This window comes from Rousettus aegyptiacus, unplaced genomic scaffold (genome assembly GCF_014176215.1).
Source record: "Rousettus aegyptiacus isolate mRouAeg1 unplaced genomic scaffold, mRouAeg1.p scaffold_m13_p_1, whole genome shotgun sequence".
In the NCBI taxonomy this organism is placed as follows: domain Eukaryota; kingdom Metazoa; phylum Chordata; class Mammalia; order Chiroptera; family Pteropodidae; genus Rousettus; species Rousettus aegyptiacus.
Window position 1 is genome coordinate 106,931,784 of NW_023416284.1, and position 23,357 is coordinate 106,955,140.

Here is a 23,357-nt window from a genome sequence, read left to right on the forward strand (position 1 = left end):
TTAAGATGAAGGAAAAACAGTATCCCTGGCTTGAGCGCCTGGGTGCGGCCAGTTACTGAGATAGGAACAAGGAGCACAGGGCAGAAGTAGGTTCAGTGGAAGAAGCTCAGTTCACTTTTGGTTGTGTTCACTTTGAAGTGTCTTTGTTATAAATGAGCAGATATCAAATGAGCATTTGATATACCCAATGCCAGAGAATAACTAAGTTTTCTGTGTACCTCAGATTCTCTCCTTGGTTTTCTTATGGATTTCTTGTGAGCTCTCCAAAAACGCGAAATTCTGTGTGTTTCAGAATATCCATCTGAATAATATTGAACATAATAATGGCACATAGTAGACAGTTAAGCAAATATTTGTTAGAGGGATAATTACTTTCATAAGGTCATAAGTATTTTGGGTAAAGACAATGTATGTGTACAGAAACACACACACACACACACACACGCACGCACGCACGTATGTACGTTCAAAGCCGTAGACATAGAAATAAGGCCACTATACTTGCAGTATGTCTTTCTTTCGCTATTCATTCTTGCAATGAGTATTTACTGAGCACTTATGTATTCCAAGTAGTGTTCTAGGTGTAGGAGATATATCAATGAACAAAACAAAGATCCCTCTGCTAATGGGGCTTATATTCTGGACCAGCAGCAGGTCTAGGGAGGACAGACAATAAACATAATAAATAAAAGTAATATATTAACATCACATCCATTAGGATGGCTGAAGTAAAAAAACCAAAAAACAAAAAATCCAAAAAAACAATGACAGGTTTTGACAAGGGTGCAGAAAAATTGGAACTCCTATGCACTGTTGGTGAGAATGTAAAAATGGCACAGCTGCTGTGGAAAACAGTATGGCAGGTCCTCAAAACATTAAAAAATAGAATTGAAATGATCCAGAAATTCTATTTCTGAGTATATAGCTACAAGAACTGAAATCAGGGTCTGAGATACTTGCACACCTATGTTCATAGCAGCATTATTCACAATGGCCAAAAGGTAGAAACCACCACAAAATGTCCAATGACAGATAAGTGGATAAACAAAATATAGTAACACATACAATTTCACATTATTCAGTTTTTAAAGGGAAGGAAATCCACAACATGGATGAACCTGGCAGACATTACGCCAAGTAAAATAAGCCAATCACAAAAAAAAACAAATGCTGTATGATTCCACTTATACAAGATATTCAGGGTAGTTAGATTTATAAAAATAGAAAGTAAAAGGGTGTTGGCCACCAGCTAGAAGAAGGGAGGAATGGGAAGATGTTTACTAGGTATGGAGTTTTAATTTTGGGAGATGGAGAGAGTCCTGGAGATTGGTTGTACAGCAATGTGGACATACTTAACACTGCCAATCTGTATACATAAAGGAGATCAGGGTGGAAAATTTTATGATAGGTATATTGTACCACACTTTAAGACAAAGTATGAGAAAGAAAATAATATATTAAGTCACAAAGTAAGAAGTGTGACAGAAAGCAAAGAAAAAGAGCAGAAGAAAGGGGGCTCTGGAGTGCTGGGGAGGATACAGAGGCAGTATCAGAGCAATCAGGAGGTCGAAGGGGAGATTTGGGCAAGGACTGGAAGGAGTTGTTTGTGTCTTGGCTGCTGTTATAATCAGTATCTAAATCGCCCAGGGCCCACAGGTGGTGTGTGGCAGTGCCGAGGCAAGATCAAGTGGTGTATCTGTAAAGTTTACACTGGTGGGCAGCTGATGCAGAAATTACAGCCATGGGCATTTTAGCTGGATTGGAAAAACAATCCGAAAACTCAGCATTTGTACTGATTATAATCAAATGTCATCTGACACTTGAGGTTATGTTACAGTAAAGAGAAATGGTTGTTTTTATACTTGACCCTTTCTAAAATCAAACTCTATAACCCAGAAACAACAATCAGGAGTTTGACTTTTTAGTTACTCTTAAATTTGCATATTGTTGTTTAAGCTATTTCCAATATGAATTTTAAACTTTTTTTTAAGACTAGGATTTTCAAGACTTCAGTTGACCTTTCTGTCAACTCCATAACTAAGGAGGGCAGCTCAAGAGTCCTCATTTCAGTTATTCGCCATCTGGTAGGTCATACGGTATGGATCGGGGAGCTGCTTATAAAAATCCCGTGACCTGGACATGTTTTATTACTAATTTATGAGGCTGGGATTAACAGGTATCAATTTGCCATCATTTAAGCCAATACTTAGTATTCATGAAAAGAATCGAAAGTGGTTTTCAGCATCGGATTCTTAAACTGATTTTTTCACATCTCATTTTTTTAACTGTGTCTAATAAGAAAGAAGTATAATGAACATGTATCTCTACTTTGGAATCTGAAAGAAGTCCCTTGCTACGCTCCCCCCCTCCCGCCCCCACCACACTGAACTTGGAGGGGAGGTGAATATGTATGAGTAGACAGGGACCTTTACCACTCCTCAATCCTGTTCTTGGCCAAAGATTCTGAAGCTACACTAGCGGCCTTTGAAAAAACACGTTTGTTTGTGACTCCCTCCCCGGCTAAAGTTGTACAGTAGTTGCTAAGGTCACAGGATGAGGTGGAGGGAGGAGGAACAGATTTCCTCTGTAAATTCTGTCTACAATGATGACAGTAAACATTGGCTGACTAGAAGGGCACAGCACCAATCTTGAAAATGCCCCTCCTCCCCTGTTTTTAAGATTTCTTTTAGTTCTGAAAAAATCCTTACAAATTTTTTGGCATAAATGTAATATTTTGGGTGCTTTGACAATAAAGAGCAAAGGAAGAATATTTTCCTTGATGCTTACGCATAAGTAGCTGCCTACAATCATTTAGCCACAGGTGGTCATTAAGATCAGAGTATCCTTCTGTGCCTCTAGTTCCTCCCAATGTAGAGGGTCTATGATAGAGACAGGCTTCTCTTTACCCCAAGGTGAAATAATAATACATGGGACTGTAGCGGCCATTAGGTATATACTGTTGTCATTAGATATGTGTCATTAGATGGTGATAGCAGTACTTCGTAGCATAAGAAGGAAAGCTCAGTGGATTCGACTGACATTCCTTGAGGGTCCACTCGGGCAAATATATGTGCCAGGCTCTAAGTGAGGAGAAGGAGGAATTTAATACCATGTGACACGGTACTTGCTCATAAGAAAATTATGGCCAGCTAGGAATATGTGAAAAGTACCCAAACACAAACAAGGACAAAGTTATATGGAATGGCATAATTTAAGTGATGCAAACTGACGTTTACAGGAGAATGGACGGAGGCTATTGCTTTGACTAGGTGAACTGGAAGGCATGGAAGAATCGGCATCTGAGAGGTGCCATCAGGGACACATAAAGTTTCCTGAGGAAGAGATGAGGAGGGGACAGCCTAGGCAAAGAACTGAAGAAGAATCCCCTTCTAGGCATATACCCAAGAAAATATGTATGAACTACAGCCTCGTTTGCCACATTAAATAACTAGAAACAACCTGAATGGCCATCTACAGGAGGATGGATAAACTGTGGTATTTGGAAAATATTCAGCAGAGAAAATGACTCAAACACAGAATCAGGTAGTAATTAATGTGGAAAAAACACAGAGCAAATATTAAAGGAAAGAAGGCTGCAGAATGTTAGGCACAAAATTTATATAAAGGTTAAAATATACAAAATGATATTGTTTATGAAGATTTAATTTCATGATGCTATTGTATTTTTAAATGCAATTGTATAACTGTAAGAGTGTCATAATGTTTTCATGTGAAAACATTAGTAGGAATGAAAAACACCAAGGTTAGTGTATAATGGCTGCTGCTGGGGTGGAACAGGAGGGAATGGGTGGACATAAGAGTCTAGGTCTCAGGTGCATCTGTTTTATAGACAGAGATACATGTATGCACACACACACATGCATTAATACATATACACATATATAATATATATATATTAAATCTGACTTAAATACATATTAAGAGTTAACAAACAGCTATTTGTTATGTTTTTCTCTATACTCTTTTCTGTGTTCTTTAAGTATTTCATAATTTCAGAATGAAAGAGAAAATCACAGGGCATGTAGTGCAATAGCAAATGGTATAGATCAGTGGTTTTCAAACCTTAATATGACCTTTTCTGAGAAAATATATTTTATTTTAGAAACCTAGAGATTCTTGACAGCACTTTCATATGTAGTTTTTACCCTGTTCTACTTTATTTATTCTGTGTTGTCCTGCATGAAACCAAGCAGTGGGTGATGTTTGAAGATGCCCATTAGGGCCAGGACACAGAAGGCTTGGCTGCCAGCCTCAGGAATGTGAGCTTTAGTTGGCAGAGAGGATAGAGTTACTGGCGGCTTTGGGACATATCATCATCAGACCTGAACTTTAGCCAAATCAAATAAGATGGAACTTGGGCCAAAGATGGGAGGATAAACGGTCGGTTAGGAAGTTATCACCGTAGTATAGCTGAGATAGTATATAGGCCTACAGGTGAAGTGAAAAGAAGGAATAGGTTTTGGAGATGCTGCAATTAAAAAAAAAAAAAAGATTTGCTGACTAGGATTTAGGGAAGGAGGAAGAAAAGGAGAAATTTTGCTTTGTTTTCATCGCTTGGTGACCGGGACACTGGTCACACCAATAACTAGAACGAGGTACAGGAGAAGTTTGGTTTTATTCACACAGCACTTAGGGTGCTGATGGGACATCCAGATGGATATAGTGAAGTCTTGGTTGAGTATTCCAAGGCATAAATTCATACAGGTCTCTTAATGTTTTATGATTTTCTGTAGCAGTACATAGTACTTGGTTAGGAAAAAAAACAAGTAGAAGTAATCAAGGTGGGCTGGGCAGGTCAACCCAGTGAAGGGGTGGAGGGTGAGGCATGCTAGCCAGGGTAGAAATGAAAGGGCTGCCTCTGGGACTAGTTTCTGTTGGGACGGCAGTGGGGCCAAATGAGGCAAGTGGACTAGGAGAGAAGGCTGGAGGACTGGGGGTTATGAGGAACCCTGAGTGTGTTAGCAGATGTGAGGAAATAGTACAGATGGAAGTCAGGGGTGTTGTAATGGAGAAGGAAGAACTTCAAAAATGAAATCTTGGAGTTGAAGTAATCCTGAGTGATAATCTCAGCCAAGGTAAAACTTGCAGGGTAGGCAGATGGGTAGCTGTAATATAATGAAGATGGAAGCTGGAACTCTGTGACAGTTCACCACTGTTGATCTGAATTGAGTAGTTTAACTTTTTAAACAAAGCTTCTCTAGGGACTAACTAATGATTTTTAATTAGATTAGCTGCTAATTTTGAATTACTTCCTCAAATTGTAGAAAAGGCCACACTGAAAAGTGAAGGGAGGTCTTCAGGAGTACCCTTAGGAAAGCCCTCGTGGAATGTTCTAGGGGCGGTGGCTTAGATAATACATCAGGATGTTACAATGACCCAGGATTCCTAGCCTGTCATCAGCTCAGAGGCATACAGGCCCTCACTTCTCATCTAGCTCTTCCTTTTCCATCCATGATTGATGGACTTTCTTCTGAGACACAGGATGTCTGGTTCTTGGAACACAGAAGTCAGAAGCAGTGGGGTCTGCCCATATCTTAGGGCCGATTTGGGTTAGGGCTTTGAATAGGTCCGTTAAATGATCTATGCTTCAGTTATTCTCACGATCAAGTAACACAAACTAAAAACTTAAAAAAAAAAATGTTTTGAGGAAGTTCCTTGTGCTACTCAATGAATTTCACAATTCTTCATAAAGGAAGATGCGCCAAGTTACAACATAATGATAAGGGATGCATTTGACCTGCTTGATGCAACAGGCCATATTTAATTCTGCCTGAGGCTGTTGCTAAACTCTACAGAGATTATATCTGAGCCTGAATATGAGAGAAAAGCAAGCTTTGCTAGGCATAGGAGAGGTACAGTTAATACTGGCGATGCGACATGTATAGCTTTTGCAGGGAACCAGGACAAGCATTTCTGCCTTCTATGCAACAAGAATGAAAAGCTGGGTCTTCTAACTCCTGCTACGATATTATTTTACTTTTTTTTTCTGCCTGGCTGCTCTAATCCTGCATCTTTAAGCACAAAAATACCAATGGTGGGAGGAGCTAGACCAAAAGAGAGCTGGTGATTAGAAATCCAGTTAACAATTTAAATACTGTCATGGATACCTACCACAAAGATGAACCACACACAGATAAACAACATCCAACTCAAATGTTGCTTCCTTTTGAAAATTGCCTCACATTTTCATTATCTCAGGTCTCACTGCTTTTACCTTTGAAGGGAAGAGGCCAAAGGAGAATCTTATTTCACTTTGTGTTTGAACAACTATCTCTTGACGCATTCTGGGCTACCTTTGCTCTGATAGTTGCTGATAGGAGAAATAAAGGATGTCAGTGCTCCTGTCTCAAAGAGCTTGCAACCCAATACATAGGAGACACAAGGCTCTCTACTCACACGGTAGTGAAGTGGTGCATGAGTCCGTGTGTCCTGTTACCAAATGTGGAGTAGGAAGGTAAATGTTCAGGGAGAAGAGACATCAAGATAGCTTAGAGAAGGTATCTTCCTGGCCAATGTAGAACTGAACCAGGGTCTCGAGGATATCTAAAGAGGAATTGAGGATAAAGTGACTTACTTGATTCTTGGTAGCACATAAAAAGTCTGGGTCTTGGGGCCACCCGGAGAGTGCACTACGTTAGCTGCAAAAGGGTTAACTTTTCATAGCTAGGGAAATTGCATTCCTTACATAGTTCTCCAGCCCAAACTTAATTTATCAGATTCTTCTGCTATGGAAAGTGCATTTCCAGGATTGATTTCCTGCCAATAGAAATCTGCAGCTCTCTTCAGGGTTCACCTCAGCTGGCCCAAGTCCCAGCAGGTTTGTGGATGGCTGATGCGGCTTCCTGCAGGAGAGAGGCTAGATCAAGCTGCAAAGCTGTGCTACTGAAGTCAAATCATACTAATGATGCCTATAGTTACACTCTTAGGGAAAGTCCAGGGAGGCTCCTTCCCTAGGCTTTAATTAATCGGTGTTTCAGATAGCAGAGCTTACCTTTACCCAAACAAGAAGTCTCTGAAGAAAAGTGATCATCACACCCAGCTCATCTGTTGATTGACCTTAGCCTGCTCAGTGTGTTCTAAACCATTCCCAACCCTTCCGAATTCTCCCACTTGAATTAAACACAGGCACTATTTATTGCATATGGAAGGTGTCTGCATTGTAATGATGCGTTTGGAAAGTCGTACCTGCACAAGTGAGGAGATAAGCTGAGATGTGAGAAGTATAGGAAGTAACAGTAAAGAAAATTCAGGAATCCCAACTGGAGAGTTCCAGCGAAAAGAAGAGATAAAGGCAGTCGGAGGAAACATGCTCTGCTCATCTTCCCCAGAGCACAATAGCAAATTAAGATTGTCTTTTCTTTCTCCTGTTATGGGGAGTTACAGAGGAAAAAGTTCAGAGGTGGAAGGTTACTGAGTCCAGAAGGTGGCATGTGTTCCGGACACACAGGGGTAATTCACCTTTGTATAGGCAGGGTTCAACCACACCAGGTACCCACATGGTCAGGGATTGACTTGCTTATTAAGGCCATTTGGGTTTGTGTGCTGTGGGAAAAGTCTTTTGACAATATTATATTTACTGGCTTTCCCAAGCTAAGAGAATGTGATTGCTACCTTAACAGTAGGCGTGACATACTTTTCCCCCTTCAGACCCCCCAGGACCATTAGCTTACATTATGGTGGGTTAATAGGTTACTCTTAATAATAATTTTATTAGTGTGATATGCTGACTAGTTCAGCTCACAATTCACCAAATATTGCAAATAGGTATATTCCTTTATAATGCTGGGTTTTTTGTTTGTTTGTTTGTTTGTTTGTTTGTTTTTGCAGAGAGTGTGTCTTAATATCCATTGTCCTAATTAATCATGTTTTACCAAGTTTATGTTTTCCTGTCAACTATATCTGTTAGTAGAATAACAGTAACTATTTTTCCAATTACAAAAGTAGTAAATGTATTTTGTTAAAAAGTACTAAAATGATGGTACCCCCCCCCAGAAGAAAAGTTAAATCTCCCATAATCCCACCCATTACCAAAATCTGTTTTAATTATATATAATACCATGCTTGTTCTGTGCCATATGAATATGTTTACAAAAATGGGACACATACTTTTAATTTGCTTCTTTCTTGTAATGGTGTCTTTCATTCATTTATCTATTCAGCAAATCATTGTTGAGCATCTATGTGCTAGCCAGCCACTGTTCTAAGTACAGGGGAGACTACAGTGAAAAAATGGGAGCACACATATATTTCACTTGCATCTTTCTATAACAATAAATGTAACTACATTACATAATTATTTGAATGTGCGCATGATATTGTATAGATTTATCATAATTTATTAAATCAGATCTTCCATTTTTTGGGTATCAAGATGCTATTTATGTTTGTTAGGTTTTCTTAAATATGGAGAGGATATGTGTTGACCACTTGTGAATATGAATCCATGTTAAAATTATCCCTGCTAATAATAGGATTCTGTCAGTAGTGCCACTCTTTAAAATATAAATAATGATATGATACTTGGCAGATGTGGCTACAAAGATTGGTTTGAGCCCAGCAGCCTCTCATTCGATGGATGACTGCGGAGATCCTGATGGCATCTAAGGCTGTTGGCAACTCCATCTCTGTCTCTGGTTAGACCAAAGGTTGCTCAAAGCATAGGTCCAGTTCTTACGAATGGACACCATGCTGGCATTTTGGCCACTGTTCCTTCTCAGCCACTTATGGTTATGCAGCGATGTGTGAAGCTGGGCTTCTGTGGATTCTGGAAGCATTTCTGGTGCCCTCTTTGATGGAAATTGCTTCTCCCTTTTGTTCCCCATCCAGCAACCAGCAGGCCTCCTTCCTGCCATCTGTGCGAGCACCCCGCACAGTGACACAAGGTGATGTCATAGAATCTGTTTGTTGATGATTTTGGGACATTGCTTGATCTTCCGTACAAAGCGAAACATAGCCCGGATGAATTATAGAATTTTACAGTATTCGAGTTTGTAGAGATTATCCCCCTATTTTATGGACTAGGACACTGAAGCACAGAGAGTTTGAGTGATTTGCCTCAAGTCTCATAGTGGTAGAGCTGGAACTAGAAGTCAGGACTTTTAATTCCTGGCCCAGTGCTTTTCCAGAGAACCAGTTATTCCAAATTTGTGGTTCTTTCAGGTAAGGTCCTTATAATAGACCAGGGAACACCATTCGTTTGGAGCACTTCTATTTGGTCTTTAGATAAAATGTCATCAGTACCAAATTATGTCTATTTCCCAAATATGGAGCTTTTAATTTAATTCTGTGCTTTGTTAACCAGGGAAAGGCGATTTAGATAGCATGCTGTGAGTATAGCAGAATTCAATGTCAGTGCACTGTGCACTTTCCTCCAACAGGCTGGTAAACAACTTTATCTCTAGGTTTACAATTGGAATGTCTCACTGCACCAGTTCTGCAAAGGTAGCTGCAACAAGTCACGTGTCTCTTTAAGATGAAAGAGGCTCGTTGGCTTTATGATCACTGTTGTATGGGTGAAGACCCACTTGGATTGTCTGATAGATTCTACTCAGATTTTGTGCCAGTCATGTTTCCTTCTTTTAGAGAGTTCCAGAATCTGATTTACAAATAGACTCAGTGGTAAGGAACTGAGACGCTTTGTGGCACTGATTGCTTTTGTAGGGCCAACTGCAAATTACCTTTGTTGCTGGAGCAAAATGGTGTTGAGTGGCATATCTGAAGTTGTATATTATCAAAAAATATTTGGGTGTAGTCTTAAAGTGCACTTTTGAAGGCATAATGGTTAAAAACCCAGTCTCTGGGTCCAGCTGTTTCAGGTTACTTCCTGACTCTGTGTATGTATGTATGTGTGTGTGTGTGTGTATATATATATATATATATATATATATATATATATAGAGAGAGAGAGAGAGAGAGAGAGAGAGAGTGAATTTACGATTTACTGTGTAGCCTTGAGCAAGTTATTTAACCTCTCTGTGCTCCTGTTTCTCGTCTGTAAAATGAGAATGATGATAAGAAATAGTAACAACACCAGATTGTGGTTGGGAAGTTTAAATGAGTTAGTATTTGTGAAGCACCTAGAACACTGCCAGCCATGTGATACACACCATATAAGTGTTTATTATTATTCTGATATTTTCATTCCATTTATTCATTTATTTAACAGCAATTTGTTGGAATATGTCCTATGTGCTAGGAACAGTGGTAGGTGAAAAAGATTCTCAACCCTCAAAGGATCTTTATAGATTAGTGGGCAGAGAGATATGTAATATAAACAGGGCCATTATATCTGTACATTAGGGAGAATACAGTGGCGATACAGGCAAAAGAAGAGAAAAAGGCTTCACAGGAAATCTGAACTGGGACACGAAAGATGTATAGGAGTTGGCCAGTGGTCGTCAGCGGCATGGGCATTCAGGGGATGTACAGAAGCACAATGGCCTGATAGCAGAGTAACTGGGACATAAAATAAAAGTGGCAAGGGTGGGATGTGGTTGGGGACATTTGTGGAGACACGTAGGAAGGGACCAGAGCAAAGGCCTTTATCCTACATAGTTTCCTGTGGGAGATAATGGGGATCCAAAGTAGGCCAGTGGCTGCACCCCCTGGGGCCTCCACTGCGGGGGAACTCGACAAGGCCGGTGGAAAAGGTTCTGAGGTGCAGTGAGGGCAGTGAGCATACCTGATACATGCGGTTGGATCTGTCCGGAGGAGGCTGGAGACACACCCAGGTGCTGCTCTGCTCATCCATATAGCTCCTACCTGAAAGTTAAAAGTTTATTTGATGGCACCTGACGTGTATTTTTATAGTGTTTTCAGGGGACCACGACAGTCACCAGAAGCAGGTCATTTCATTGTTTTACTTAATGTTAACCAAAAATAACTGCATTCTGGGTAGCTTTTATCAGTCAAAATTAGGTAAATAAAACCAAACCCTATGAATGTGTTCTTTAGTTGTTATTTATTTTTTAAAAGATGATCTAAATACACAATGTTTGGCTAAATATCAAATTACTGCTATGAACATAGGTTTTAACCTGCTCTTCTTTTCCCATTTTTTTCTTAGAGTAATTGCCTTTAATTTTTTAAAATTGTTTTAAAGGAGCACCTGAGATAAAACTTTAAGATTGGGCCCCTAATTAGTCCAAAGTATGATGTAACATTTTATAACACTTTCTTATAAATTCATGGTACAAATATCATACTCACATTGTTAAAATTGAGTTAAATAATAGTTCATATTAAAATAGAACTTTTAATTCTAATCTTATTGTAATCTGGGTCTAATTTAAATTCTTTATAAAGCTGTTAGGGGAGAAGGTATTACTAGGATTCCCAGAAATGTAACCAAAAATGTTAATTTCCTGTTTAGTTTTCAAAGATTGCATTAAAATCAATTTATAAGACAGAGCTATATTTATTTATTTATATTACTAAGTTATATCCTTCTGTTAGTTGTTTAGTTCAAATAGTAGTGTTTTAATGTGCATGTTTTGCCTCTTCAAAGTACTATCCAACTACTACTGCTCATTTTATTATTATTTATTCTTTTTTTTTCCTGAGAGGTGGAGCAACAAGAAGTTACCTTTGTTATGAGGAAAATGACACTGAGTAGTTGAATATCTTGGCCATGGCTACACAGCTGAGTAGAGCAAACATGAACAGCCAGTCCTCCTGATTCCCAAACCATTGTTTCTTTTATCCCTCAGCCTTGCCAAACCGAAAGAAATTGGTGTCCTGTGGCTAAGCCCAAAGAACTAGTCATTCAGGAAATAATGATTAGGTATATAATTATTTTATATGCTTCATATCATTTTAGACATGGGAAGTTGAACACCATCACAGTCCCTGTCCCTAAAGGAGCTGGGGAAGTAAGCAGAGTAAACTGATGATTGGGCCCCAGGAAGGAAGTGTGCAAAGCCAGGGTTAATGGTTGCTGGGAGTTAGGAAGCTCTCCTGGTAGAGCTGGCTCCTGGGTAGAATGTTGGTGAGTTGGGGTTGCTGGCCCAGAGGGTACTGAGGTTGTCATCATGTGCAGAAGCATGTACTGGAAATGGAGTGTGGTGCTTTTTAAAAACTCCCAGGATTATGATCTAAGCCATAAAAGTGACCTGGGGGTGTAGGCCCTATCCTGGAGAGGCAGCTGGGATGGGAAAGGTCAAGAGAAGAAGGTTGTTAATAAACGATGGTGAGGGATTTTGAGAAGGGGAGTGATGATCAGATTTACATTTCTAAACTGTCTCCCTGAGTCTACAGCCACACTACCCTGAACAAGCCCCATCGCATCTGATCTCGGAAGCTAAGCAGGGTTGGGCCTGGTTAATACTTGGATGGGAGACCACCTAGGAAGACCAGGTGCTGTAGGCATAAAAAAATAAATAAATAAATAAGGGATTGTAAGCTCACGAGGTCCTTGCAATCTGTGAGGTCAACCAAGGGTTGCCTTGCTTAAAAAACAAACAAACAAAAAAAACCAAGAAAACAAACAAAAAAAATCAACAACAACAAAAAAGAAAATAAACTGCCTCCCTGAAGTGGTTTAGAGAAGTGAAGATTTGAGGGATGTGAGACACAGGAACTGTCACCTGAGGACGAAAAGTCAGTTATGAAACTGCTGTTTTCATCATCTACATAAGTTCATTTTGAAGGCTTGAATTAAGGGACAGCAGTAGAAACGGAAAGAGCCAATGGGTTCCAGAAACATTGAGATTAAAATGAACAGGCCTAGATGACTGATTAGACCTGATAGGGGAAGGGTCAAATCTGGGCTGAGGGAGAAGTGTGAAAATGTTGAGTTTGAAATTTCCATGGGATATTCAGTTGGACAAATCTAAAGCTGTTGGATATTTAGATCCAAACCTCAGGGAAGATCTAGTAACATACATTTGGGAGTCATCTGAAGCCAAGGACATAGGAGAAGTGCCTGTGTGAAAGGTAGCACGGATGTGGGAAAGGGGGCAGATGGTGGAACCCTGGGCACACCACAGCGACAGGGATGGTGGAAGAAACCAGGTGAAACCAAAGAGGTTAGTGTCACTTAAGCCACGGCAGAAAGCATTGACCAGCAGTGTGAATCCCCAAGAGCTCAGGTGAGATAAGGATTAAACAAGCTAAAAGCTTCAGGGATGAGAAATAAGCTCCTGTCTTCTTTCTGCAATATCAAATCTAAACAACTTTCACTAATGCCATGGTATATACCCCACTTGCTTCCTCATTTCTCCGTACCAGCCCCTCTCTTTATGGGCCCATGAAGAAGTCGCGCCATTCCTATGCTCATGTTTTGCCCTTTCCTGGAACATCCCACAATTCATCCCTTCACTTGTCTAAGTCCCATCCAACTTCAAGACCTCTAGCACCAGTCACTTTTTTCCCACAGCTGCCCCAGTGTGCCCTGATGTGCTCTGCTCTGTAGAGACCTGTTTGGATTTTATTCCACTTGACACTTGTTTACATGCAGTCTGGTGGTGTTGGCTGTGGATTCATTAAGTCTACCTGACTCTTGTAAGCTGTGTGAGGTGAGGGCTCTTCTTCTTCTTCTGTGGCCTTTGCAGCCTGGAATATTGCTGAGCAGATAATCTTTAGTCTGAAAAAGCATTCTGGTTGATCAAAATTATTAAGACTTAAGCTTATCCAGTTCATGAGGATTCTTCAGAAAAATTTACGTTACAGCTGTCTCAGCAGAAGAGTTGGTGTAAACCTTGTGCAAGGGAGATCATTTGAGGGTAGCATCTTGGTAGCATCAGCTCGGGGAGGAGTGCTTTAGGGACAGAGGGCAGAAATGCAGGAGGGGCCATTCCTCAGAGCTAGCACTGGTAAGACTGAGAGACGTGTTTTTGTACTAACATCGTGATGCCAGTATGTGGTTTCCTCCCAAAAAGGCTCTCAAACTTTACAGCTGGCCCTTTGAAGCCTGTCTCGGAGCACCGCTCACTCTGGTTTGGTGAAAGCCTATGGAGGTGAGTGGACTCCCTGGACAGTGGCTGCTGAAGTTAATGACGATAGAAGAATTCTAACTTATTGTCATCACTGTGGCTGTTGTTGCTGTTCTCATATGAAGGGAGAATTTTATGGCAGTGGAAGAGGTGGTTGCTAAACAAAGGACAAAGAAATAATCCTCTCTCTTTCTGATCATTAGTTTAGAATTTTTCATGACCCTGGACTTTCAAAGAGAAATTGAGGTCCTTCTCACCCACAGATGGAGGACCTAGATCTTTGTAGCACCTTCATTGCTGAGGGAGGTAAGAGATCATATCCTGAGTTGGAGGTCATATTGGTTATGCTTCTGGAACTACTAGGTCACTCTGTGGGTGTTAGATTATACTCTCCAGAGGATGGAGTTATTGAGGAGCCCCTGAGATTGGTGTGCCTGCATTTTAAGGATCCTTGAAAAAGGGAAGTGAAGATTCTGTCAATTTTTTTCCTGTGCACCTTTTCCTTTGAAGTTACAGTTAACATCCTTTTGGTAGTGTACCTCTTTGCTTCTTAGTTCTATAAACCTGTTCCTAGTTTAGTTTCCATAAGTAAGAGAGAAGTAAAAATAATTTTCTCAAAAGAACTTGTCAACATAAAGCCATGAGGTTACGTCGGTGACATGAGTACCGAAGGAACTCTGCAGACACATTTTTGTGGAAACTGACAATAAAGCAGCATCATGATCTGCTCTTTTTCCTTTAGAACAAAGAGATGCCAGTTGTCTCCCATGTCTGAACTGGACTTGTTTCTAACTGTTAGACAACCAAAACCCAAGGTTTTAGTCTTTAGAAATTGAGTCGTGTCATCAGTTATAAGAACCTGCACTCGTGTTAGGCACCCTATTTTCGAGGATGCAAAGATGAATAGAAATTGTGCAGAAATTATTTAACTCTGGGTGCAGAATTGTCTGCAACTGCTTTGGATGCCCAGAGATGATGGAAACACTGTTGATCATAGACAGCAAGGCAGGTGGGGCTTGCCAGGGACCATCTTCAGGGATTCCTTCTTCTGCAGCTCATATCCGCAGTGACTCATCTCTCTTCCAATTGCAAAATCAGACCGATATTTTCGTCTGATTTTCCTCTCTGCTTCACAAGGTGAAAACCTGTATCTAAAGAATAGAGCCCTTTAATTCCCCCAGAGCTCCAAGCAGCCCAGTCCCCCCAGATTATATGCTTCTCAGCCAACAGCAACAAGGCAACTTGAAATGTTGTCCCATGTCCCATGCCCAGACCTAGATTGGGTCCACTTGATCCTGAGGCCAGTGTAACCAACCCTTTCCTACCTTCCCTTGTCCTCCTCCCTTACCCCTGCTCTGCTTTGTCACCAATTGCTACCAAGGTCAGTTGGAGGAGTCTCCATCTCGAACTCAACTCTCAGGCTCTTGGATCCCTCTGCTGGCAGACAGCAGAAGTACTGCTCAGCTTTTTCATTTTTTGTTTTTAAATGAATTAAGGTATTCTGATGACCATTTTCTTTCTCTCACTCTTTCTCTTTCTGATTTACACTGTAATGCTTAATAAGTTTCTCTCAGCGTCTTTCATTTTTATACTAAGCTCTCGTTCATGGCCTGTTCCTGGTAGGGAACCACTGGTCAGTACTGGCTAAACAAATGACTCAATACAGGGTTATAGGGGCCACTGCAGACATAACTATGAGGTATGAGGAGGGCATTAGATCTTCCACTCATTAACCACTCCCTCCTCTCCCACCAGTGATAGTCATAATAATGGCAAGGTTTTTTTGCAGACTTGGAACCAAATACTTTGTTAGATACTTTACAGGCATTATGGTCCACTAGTCCTTATATCAGCTTTGTGAGGCAGCTTCACTTTATTATTAGCTCCACTTCTCAGGTGACAAAGCTCAGGCTTGAGTTCATGGCTTATCTGTGGTGGAGCTCGGGGCTGGACCTCAGATCTTTGGTGCCACATCCTACTTCAAGCCACACAAATACAACTTCCTTATGTGCTCCAGGCTTTACAGGCCTTTATTTTGGCCTAAATGCTTTGACCTTGCTCTCTGCCTAGAGATTTCTTTTCCCCTTATCTTCTCTTGGGAATTCTGACTTTTCCTTCAAGACTCAGTCCAAGGGTCACTTGGTGAAGCATGCTCACCCCTCCCTCTCCTACCTTTTATTTTGGTTGTATTTGCAGAGGCCCAGTGAACCATTGCTCGCCTCCAGTGGAGCCCTCATCCCATGTTGGTCATGACTTTCCTACTTGTCTCTCGTAGCAGACTCTAACTTTGAAAGTAGGCAGCATATCTTATTGGTCTTTGTATCCCTAGCGCAGCCCAGCTCATAATAATAGATGTGACAGCAATACTTAATATGAGTGCCCATCTTGGGCCAGGCAGAGAAAGTAAAATGAGAGAATATAAAAACACTATATTTTATATTCTCTCATTTAGGCATCACAGCTACCCATACTATATGTAAAATTATTAATCCCATTCTACAGATAAAGAAACTGAAGGTTAGTGAGTTCTATAACTTGCCCAATGTTCCCCAGTGAGTGGCCAAAATCAGGGCTTGATTCCAGGGCTCCCTGAACTTTTTTCACATTTTGTTAACTGTCATGCCCTACATTTTAGACCTGAATAGATATTTTTTTTTCTCTTTAAATGTTGATTAAGAAATGTGAGTAAAAAGATTATTAATTTTTCTTCATTAAAATTAGTAGTGCCCTGAGAAACATTTGCTATATCTTCCCAGGAGAAAGGCTCTGAAGGAAGGGGGCCATTTAAATAAATCAGGTTTTGAACTTTTCTGAGGAAAAGAGTTTGGGAAATATGAAGTATAGAAGGTAACTGTAGATATGCTGAAAATCCATTTCTTGACTCTGTAACGTCACATGACTTTGCAGCTATTTTATGCAATATTTTATGAAATAATCACTGTGTTTATCTGGCTTATCTGTCATCTAAAATTTCCATGTGTAAGTTAAGCATTTTTGGGGCCTGAAATTCATTGAGTACCGACTTAAGTACCCAAGAGAGACAAATCCAAACTACCTACTTTCCAGAGCACAATTTAAAAACAAAAAGAAACAAAGAAACATAATCTTTGCAAGTAGATTTTCTGTTAAATTTAACATATTAATTTATGTTAATTTTGTTTAACTGTTAAAATATTTCCCAGAATATGCATTGGTCTTTACCAACTTTACTGATGACTCATTTGCCTGTCTTTGAGGTTCAAGTTACTATTGCATATCTCAGATTTTCAAGGTACCATTGAAATCAGTGAAAAATTTAAGATTCTTTACTCAAGAAATGTAGGCTATCATTAGTAATATCAATATTTATAATTTTTATACTTCAATATAGTATTTCATACTATTATAGTCAGTCCAATGATTATATTTTAATAACATCTAGAAAACTCCAAAGCCTTTAAAGGTACCCTTACTTACTTTTTAGATATTAAAACAGGGTTGCTACCATTCTCATTTTATAAGATGTGAATTTGCCTCACACTAGTGGAGAGTAGAGATAAAAATCAGAATATTAGGGTAGTAAGGGATCTTGACCCAACTTTATCATTATATAGATATTTTTTTTTAAAAAAAAAATGAGGATCAAAAAAGCTATCTGCAGCTCCCTGTCCTCCCTAGTACGCTAGAAAGCTACATTTCATTAAGAAAACCCACAGTTCTTTGCTCTCTTAGCTCAGTCCTCCTCTCACTGCATTTTTGCTGATTTTACTTTCCTTTAGGTCGTATTCGTGTCCTGCCGTGCTAGGAAGCCATGACGACTGCCATCTTGGAGCACCTGAGCACCCTGTCTGTAAGTGGGCAGCAGCTGCGCCGCCTGCCCAAGATCCTGGAGAATGGGCTTCCCAAGATGCCTTGCACCGTCCCAGAGACAGATGTGCCCCAGCTCTTCCGAGAGCCTTACATCCGCACTGGCTACCGCCCCACCGGACACCAGTGGCGCTACTACTTCTTCAGCCTCTTTCAGAAACACAATGAGGTGGTCAACGTCTGGACCCACTTGTTGGCGGCTCTGGCTGTCCTCTTGCGATTCTGGGCCTTTGCCGAGGCCGAGGCCTTGTCATGGACCTCTGCCAACACCCTGCCCCTGCTCCTCTATGTCCTGTCTGCAATCATGTACCTCACGTTCAGCGTTCTGGCCCACCTGCTGCAGTCCAAGTCAGAGCTCTCCCACTATACTTTCTACTTTGTGGACTATATTGGTGTGAGTGTTTACCAGTATGGCAGTGCCTTGGTTCACTTCTTCTACACCTCTGACCAGGCCTGGTACGAGCAATTCTGGCTTTTCTTTTTGCCAGCTGCTGCCTTCTTTGGCTGGTTATCTTGCACCGGCTGTTGCTATGCCAAGTATCGTTACCAGAGGCCTTACCCGGTCATGAAGAAGGTCTGTCAAGTGGTGCCCTCAGGGCTGGCTTTCATTCTAGACATCAGCCCCGTGGCGCACCGGGTGGCCCTGTGCCACCTGGCTGGCTGCCAGGAGCAGGCGGCCTGGTACCACACCCTCCAGATCCTCTTCTTCCTGGTCAGCGCCTACTTCTTCTCTTGCCCGGTTCCTGAGAAGTACTTCCCAGGTTCCTGTGACATTGTGGGCCATGGGCACCAGCTCTTCCACGTATTTCTGTCTATCTGCACGCTCTCCCAGCTGGAGGCCATCCTCCTGGACTACCAGGGGCGGCAGGAGATCTTCCTGCAGCGCCACAGTCCCATATCTGTCTACATGGCCTGTCTTTCTTTCTTCTTCTTGACTGCCTGCAGCACTGCCACTGCAGCCTTCCTGAGGCACAAAGTCAAGGCCAGACTGATGAAAAAAGATTCCTGAGGCTGGCAGGCAGGTTGAAGTGTAGAGGCACCCCATTGTGATTTGGGGAAAATGCGATAAAAAAATCAGAGTTGACTTTTCATTTTTGAGTCAGCTTTTAAATTAATACATTTTCCCAAGGATATGCTGTGGCTATGGCATTGAGAAGCCAAAAGATTCAAGAGTTATGTTGTTATAATTATTAATGAAAGGAGTATTCCTTTTTCCTCTGAGTCATAGCCTTTCAAAACAGGAAAGGAAGGGACCTTAGTTAAGATCCATGGGACACTGAATTAAAGACCTGAAAATCTAGTAGAATCTGACTCTGGCCTCCAGGGGCAAGTCCTGGAGCTGAAGGGAGAATTAAATTGGACTGGAAAACAAGGAGATGGCTGGTCCACACCATATTGGAATGGCCATCCTACTATGCTGGCCTTCGGTAATTGAATAAATCGACCCAAGGACCCGATTTCATTTGGATTTCAGATTGTCCAGGGTGGAGAATTCAGAATCTTTAAGATTCAATGAAACCCTTAGACATAATGAATTATTCACTTCCTCTGATTTCTGGTCCCTCCGCTCTCACCCACTCTTAACCCCAATCCTTTTCTCAGGACGATATTTCCCTGGCCGTTTTCTCTAGAGTGCTATTCGCTCCCATTCATACCTTGGTAATATATAGGCCTGTGAAGTAGTCATACTTGCAGGAAATGCTTGGATCCAAGTGGACAACCAGGAAACTTATTCTCATACTAAAGCAAACAGTATTAGAAAGTACAGTGCCAAAAGCCACCAGGAGACCTAGCCAACAAGCATGGATACAGTTTGGTGTCATGGGACTCCTCTGTGAATACCTGTGGACTGCAGGATTACTTGAGATCTATTAGAACTGCGTTATAGGCCAGAAGATCTGGGGCTTGCTCCAGGGAATCCTCTCCAGATTTTGACCAGCATCTTCAAAAAGTCCCTGGTAGAGTGCATTGGTTCTAAGAGTCCCTCTAGGGATCTGATAATTTCAAGAGGAACCCGAAGTCCAGCCTTTTAAATAGATACTGCTCCAAGAAGGACCTAATAACCATCCTAGTTCAGGGTCCCCAGGCGGCAGTTATGATTCAACTTAGAGCCGAACCCTTACAATAATCCAGTCCCGGGAGAGGTGAGTGTGTGTGCTCACTGTGGGTCGGTCCCTGAAGCCTCCTTTGGGTAAGAACGGTGAACCGGCCACCCCATAGCTAGAATGTTGTTCAGGACATTGCCGCCTACCAGCTCTTACTGGATAGATGGTACTAGCCATTGATGTGTTCTGACCATGCAGCCTCTCTGAGGACTGACTTCTGCACTCATCCAGGGAGAAGGGCTCCATTGACAGAAGAACCATGGAAGCCTTCTCAAGGCTACATTTCCTATCTACTCTATTTACTAAAAAGGGAAGTGGTTTGTTTGTACCCCAGTTCAATGAATGTCTTCTATTACTAGATTATTTTGTTGCCTTCAAATCTTTGTTTTCTTTCCTCCTCTGAGAGATGTATGGCTTTTGTGCCTTATAAATGAAAATGTATGAATACTACTTACTATGTGACCATGTGGAATTTTCAGTTTTGGGTTATTGGGATAAGAAAAAAAGAATTCATTGCTTTTCAACTAGTAGATGAAAGAATTGCTTATCAAAACACTCTTTGAATCTGTATTTTGGCCAAAAGAAAGAAAGAAAGAAAAGAAAAGGGAAAAAAAGATATTCAACTGAAGCTTTTCTTATAATATTTGTATCAAGAAAGTATATGTCTTGTCAACTACATAGTTTTCCTAGATAGATCTCTCTGTTACTTCTCAGTTATTAATCCTCAAATACCTAAATGTCTGTTCTACCCAAGTGTCTTACACAAACTTCTGGTGTCTAGGCCAAATTCACTGCAAATAAAGTTAGTAAAACTGAACTAAACGAGGGAATGGGTTGGACTAAACAAGGAAATGGAGGAGTTTTGCAAACATTCCAACTAGAGAGTCAGTTTAAAACAAGGAAAAGTATTTGAAATGTCCATTTGATTTATGTATTCAAAGACAATAGATATTCTTTTTAAAAGTTGGAAGGAAGATGTAAGTCATGCTCTTGAATATAACTATGATGGTCATGGTGGGCAGAGATCTTTAGGCCAAATGCAGGTATTTTCTAAAAAGAAAACAGGAAGTACAGCAGTGATCTTCAAATGTAGTACACAGGCCAATGCCAGCCTGCATACTGTAAATAGTCTCTAACAAGACCAGTACGAGATCGATTAAACTTTTAGGTATTGCCATAAAATTTATATTTTAATTTATGCAAGTATTGGTCCCTCAAGTGATTGGAAATTTAAAAAAAAAAAATTTTTTTTCACTGGAGATATTTGAGAAGCACTGAGGTACACGACTAACATCATTAAAAAATATCAGTATCTCATTAGCAATATATAAACACAGGAAATGTAGGTGTTTTTACTACTCAGACTTTTGTGGGGTTAAATATTCCTTTTAAAATGTTTTCATTAAAATGAATGTACCAGTAAGGAACAGATCTATTGTTTAAAATGAATAAATTTTCGATAAAGGAGATGATTATCTTTCTCTACCATACCCTCTCCAACAGTTAACATTTACTGGAAATTCTGCTGGTTCTCTTTTTTTAACTAGTACTTTCAACCTATTAAAATGTAAATGCCTCTGAAAAAACTAAACTCTCAATCTTTTACATCATGTGAATAAAATTTCTGATGGATTTGTATGAGAGGGGACAGCAGGATGCAGCAGACTGGGGACACGTTTACCTGTTTCCCTCTTGCCAAGTACTTCTTGACCTATATTTGCTAACGATGTAATGTTAATACTCTTAAGATGTTAGGATTTCATTTCCCACTTCAACTAAAAGTACCTCATTCAATAACAATATTCTCAGTCTTCTACTGGAAGCTTGAAATAGCAGGAGCTTAGGCCTCTGGATAAAGGTAGTTCATTTCTGTCTCTATTGCCCACCTGTTGGCAAATTGTGCGGTTATGCTTAAAACCATTAGGTTTTTCAGTTGCTGTACTGTAGTTTCAAGTGAGCCCTCCAGATGGCGCACATGTCTTAGGGCCCAGCCGTTGTCACCAAGGTCTCAGCCTATTAATTGTGTTGGTCCTACTGTTTTGCTTGATTGCTTGGCAGGGGAAAAAATGGAATGATTTTCTGTTTATGTAAATCTACTTACACAAATGACCATTAAACCGATTTTGTATATGGATTGTTTTACTGTTGATAAATACCTTGTGTCTTTGACATGGCCATTGACAAGGACTGCTTTGACAAGGCCCATCTTAAAGGTTTTATCTAGACAATCAGTCATTCATTGTGTGGAGAACGATGTCAGGACACTTTATATCCATCTAGAAGTAAGAAAATATAAAATCATAAAAAAATCTCTATACCCAAACTCCCCAAATACACATACACACACACACACCCCAAATCCTCACTTGTAAATAAATTAAATTGCCCCCCGCCAAAAAGCTATGGAATTGATTTCTGTGAAGACTTCAAACTAATTGAATAAATACTCCTAGTTTCATGAACAATAGTGTTAAAGATTTTGAATCAATGGGCTACATTTTTTAAAATCTAAAAATTATGAATTGTACTATAATTATGCTATCACTGATACTATAATGTGTGTACTGTGAAATGTAACACCTATCAACGAAAGGATTTTGTAGCCTAGCAGATTTAAATAGCTGTGAAAAAGATGATTCTTTAGGTTACTCTAGCTTCAGCTACAGTACTATCACAATAACAGTAAGAAAACAGCATTTCTCTGGCTCGAGGTTTCACTGGTAGAATTATGGATGTCCCTCTTGGACAAACCTTTTTTATTTCCAGCAAGGGCACTAGACAGTTTGCAATTTGACCACTGTTCAGTTATTGATTTATCCAGTATTTTGAGCACCTGTTGGTGGTAGGCACCATGCTGGCTCTGGAGATACTGCAGTGAGAAAAAAAAAAAAAAAAAAAAAGCAAATGGAGATTCTTAAGTCTGCTGAATGAGGATCAGCATCTTCTCACCTGGAACCACAAGGTCTTGGTCCCAATCACAGCCTGAGAGCCAGATGGCCTGCCAAATCTACAGGAGGCTTTGATTGACTTTGGGCCAGAACCTTTTCAAAGGCTTGAACTTCCTCCCTCTTCCCCCACAGAGGCTGGAGACAGCCCTCCCACCAGCAAGAAAGACTATCACATTCTAGCCATCTCAACCCTTCTGGTTAGTCCTGCTTCTTCTCCAGCCCTTCTCACTGTCCACTAGTGTTTTTATTCAGTCTTGGATATCCTTACACATCCAGACATAGGGAAGTCCTATATTTCCATAGGCAGTATAGACTTCCCAGGTACATAAGGTCCCATTTTCAGGAAAGCCTATGTAGGGTTCCAACATGAGTAGAGGTTCTTGATTTGGTAAACTGGAAATAGCATGCTACACGCTGGATGCCTCCTTTAAAAAAAAAAAAAAACAACACAGAAACAACCTTACCCTTTAAGAAATTTTTTTTTGGGGGGGGGCGGGGGAAATAAT

At 40.5% G+C, this 23,357-nt stretch overlaps 1 protein-coding gene and 1 pseudogene across 6 annotated transcripts in view; both read left to right on the forward strand.

The window, feature by feature from the left end:
* The window catches only part of PAQR8 (progestin and adipoQ receptor family member 8), a 37,837-nt gene extending 15,800 nt beyond the window's left edge, over positions 1 to 22,037 (forward strand). For 4 of the 6 annotated variants that reach the window (XM_016129648.2, XM_016129638.2, XM_016129630.2 and 1 more), the window contains one exon: positions 17,711 to 22,037. In XM_016129648.2, the coding sequence (XP_015985134.1) occupies positions 17,743 to 18,807 (1,065 nt within the window). In that variant the 5' untranslated portion in view covers positions 17,711 to 17,742 and the 3' untranslated portion in view covers positions 18,808 to 22,037. Of the gene's footprint in view, positions 1 to 11,729; positions 11,804 to 14,155; positions 14,259 to 17,710 lie in introns of all 6 variants that reach the window. The other 2 variants (XM_036218780.1, XM_036218783.1) reach the window with 2 other exon arrangements.
* Positions 12,269 to 12,387, forward strand: LOC118605629 (annotated as a pseudogene).
* Positions 22,038 to 23,357: the final 1,320 nt, after the last annotated feature.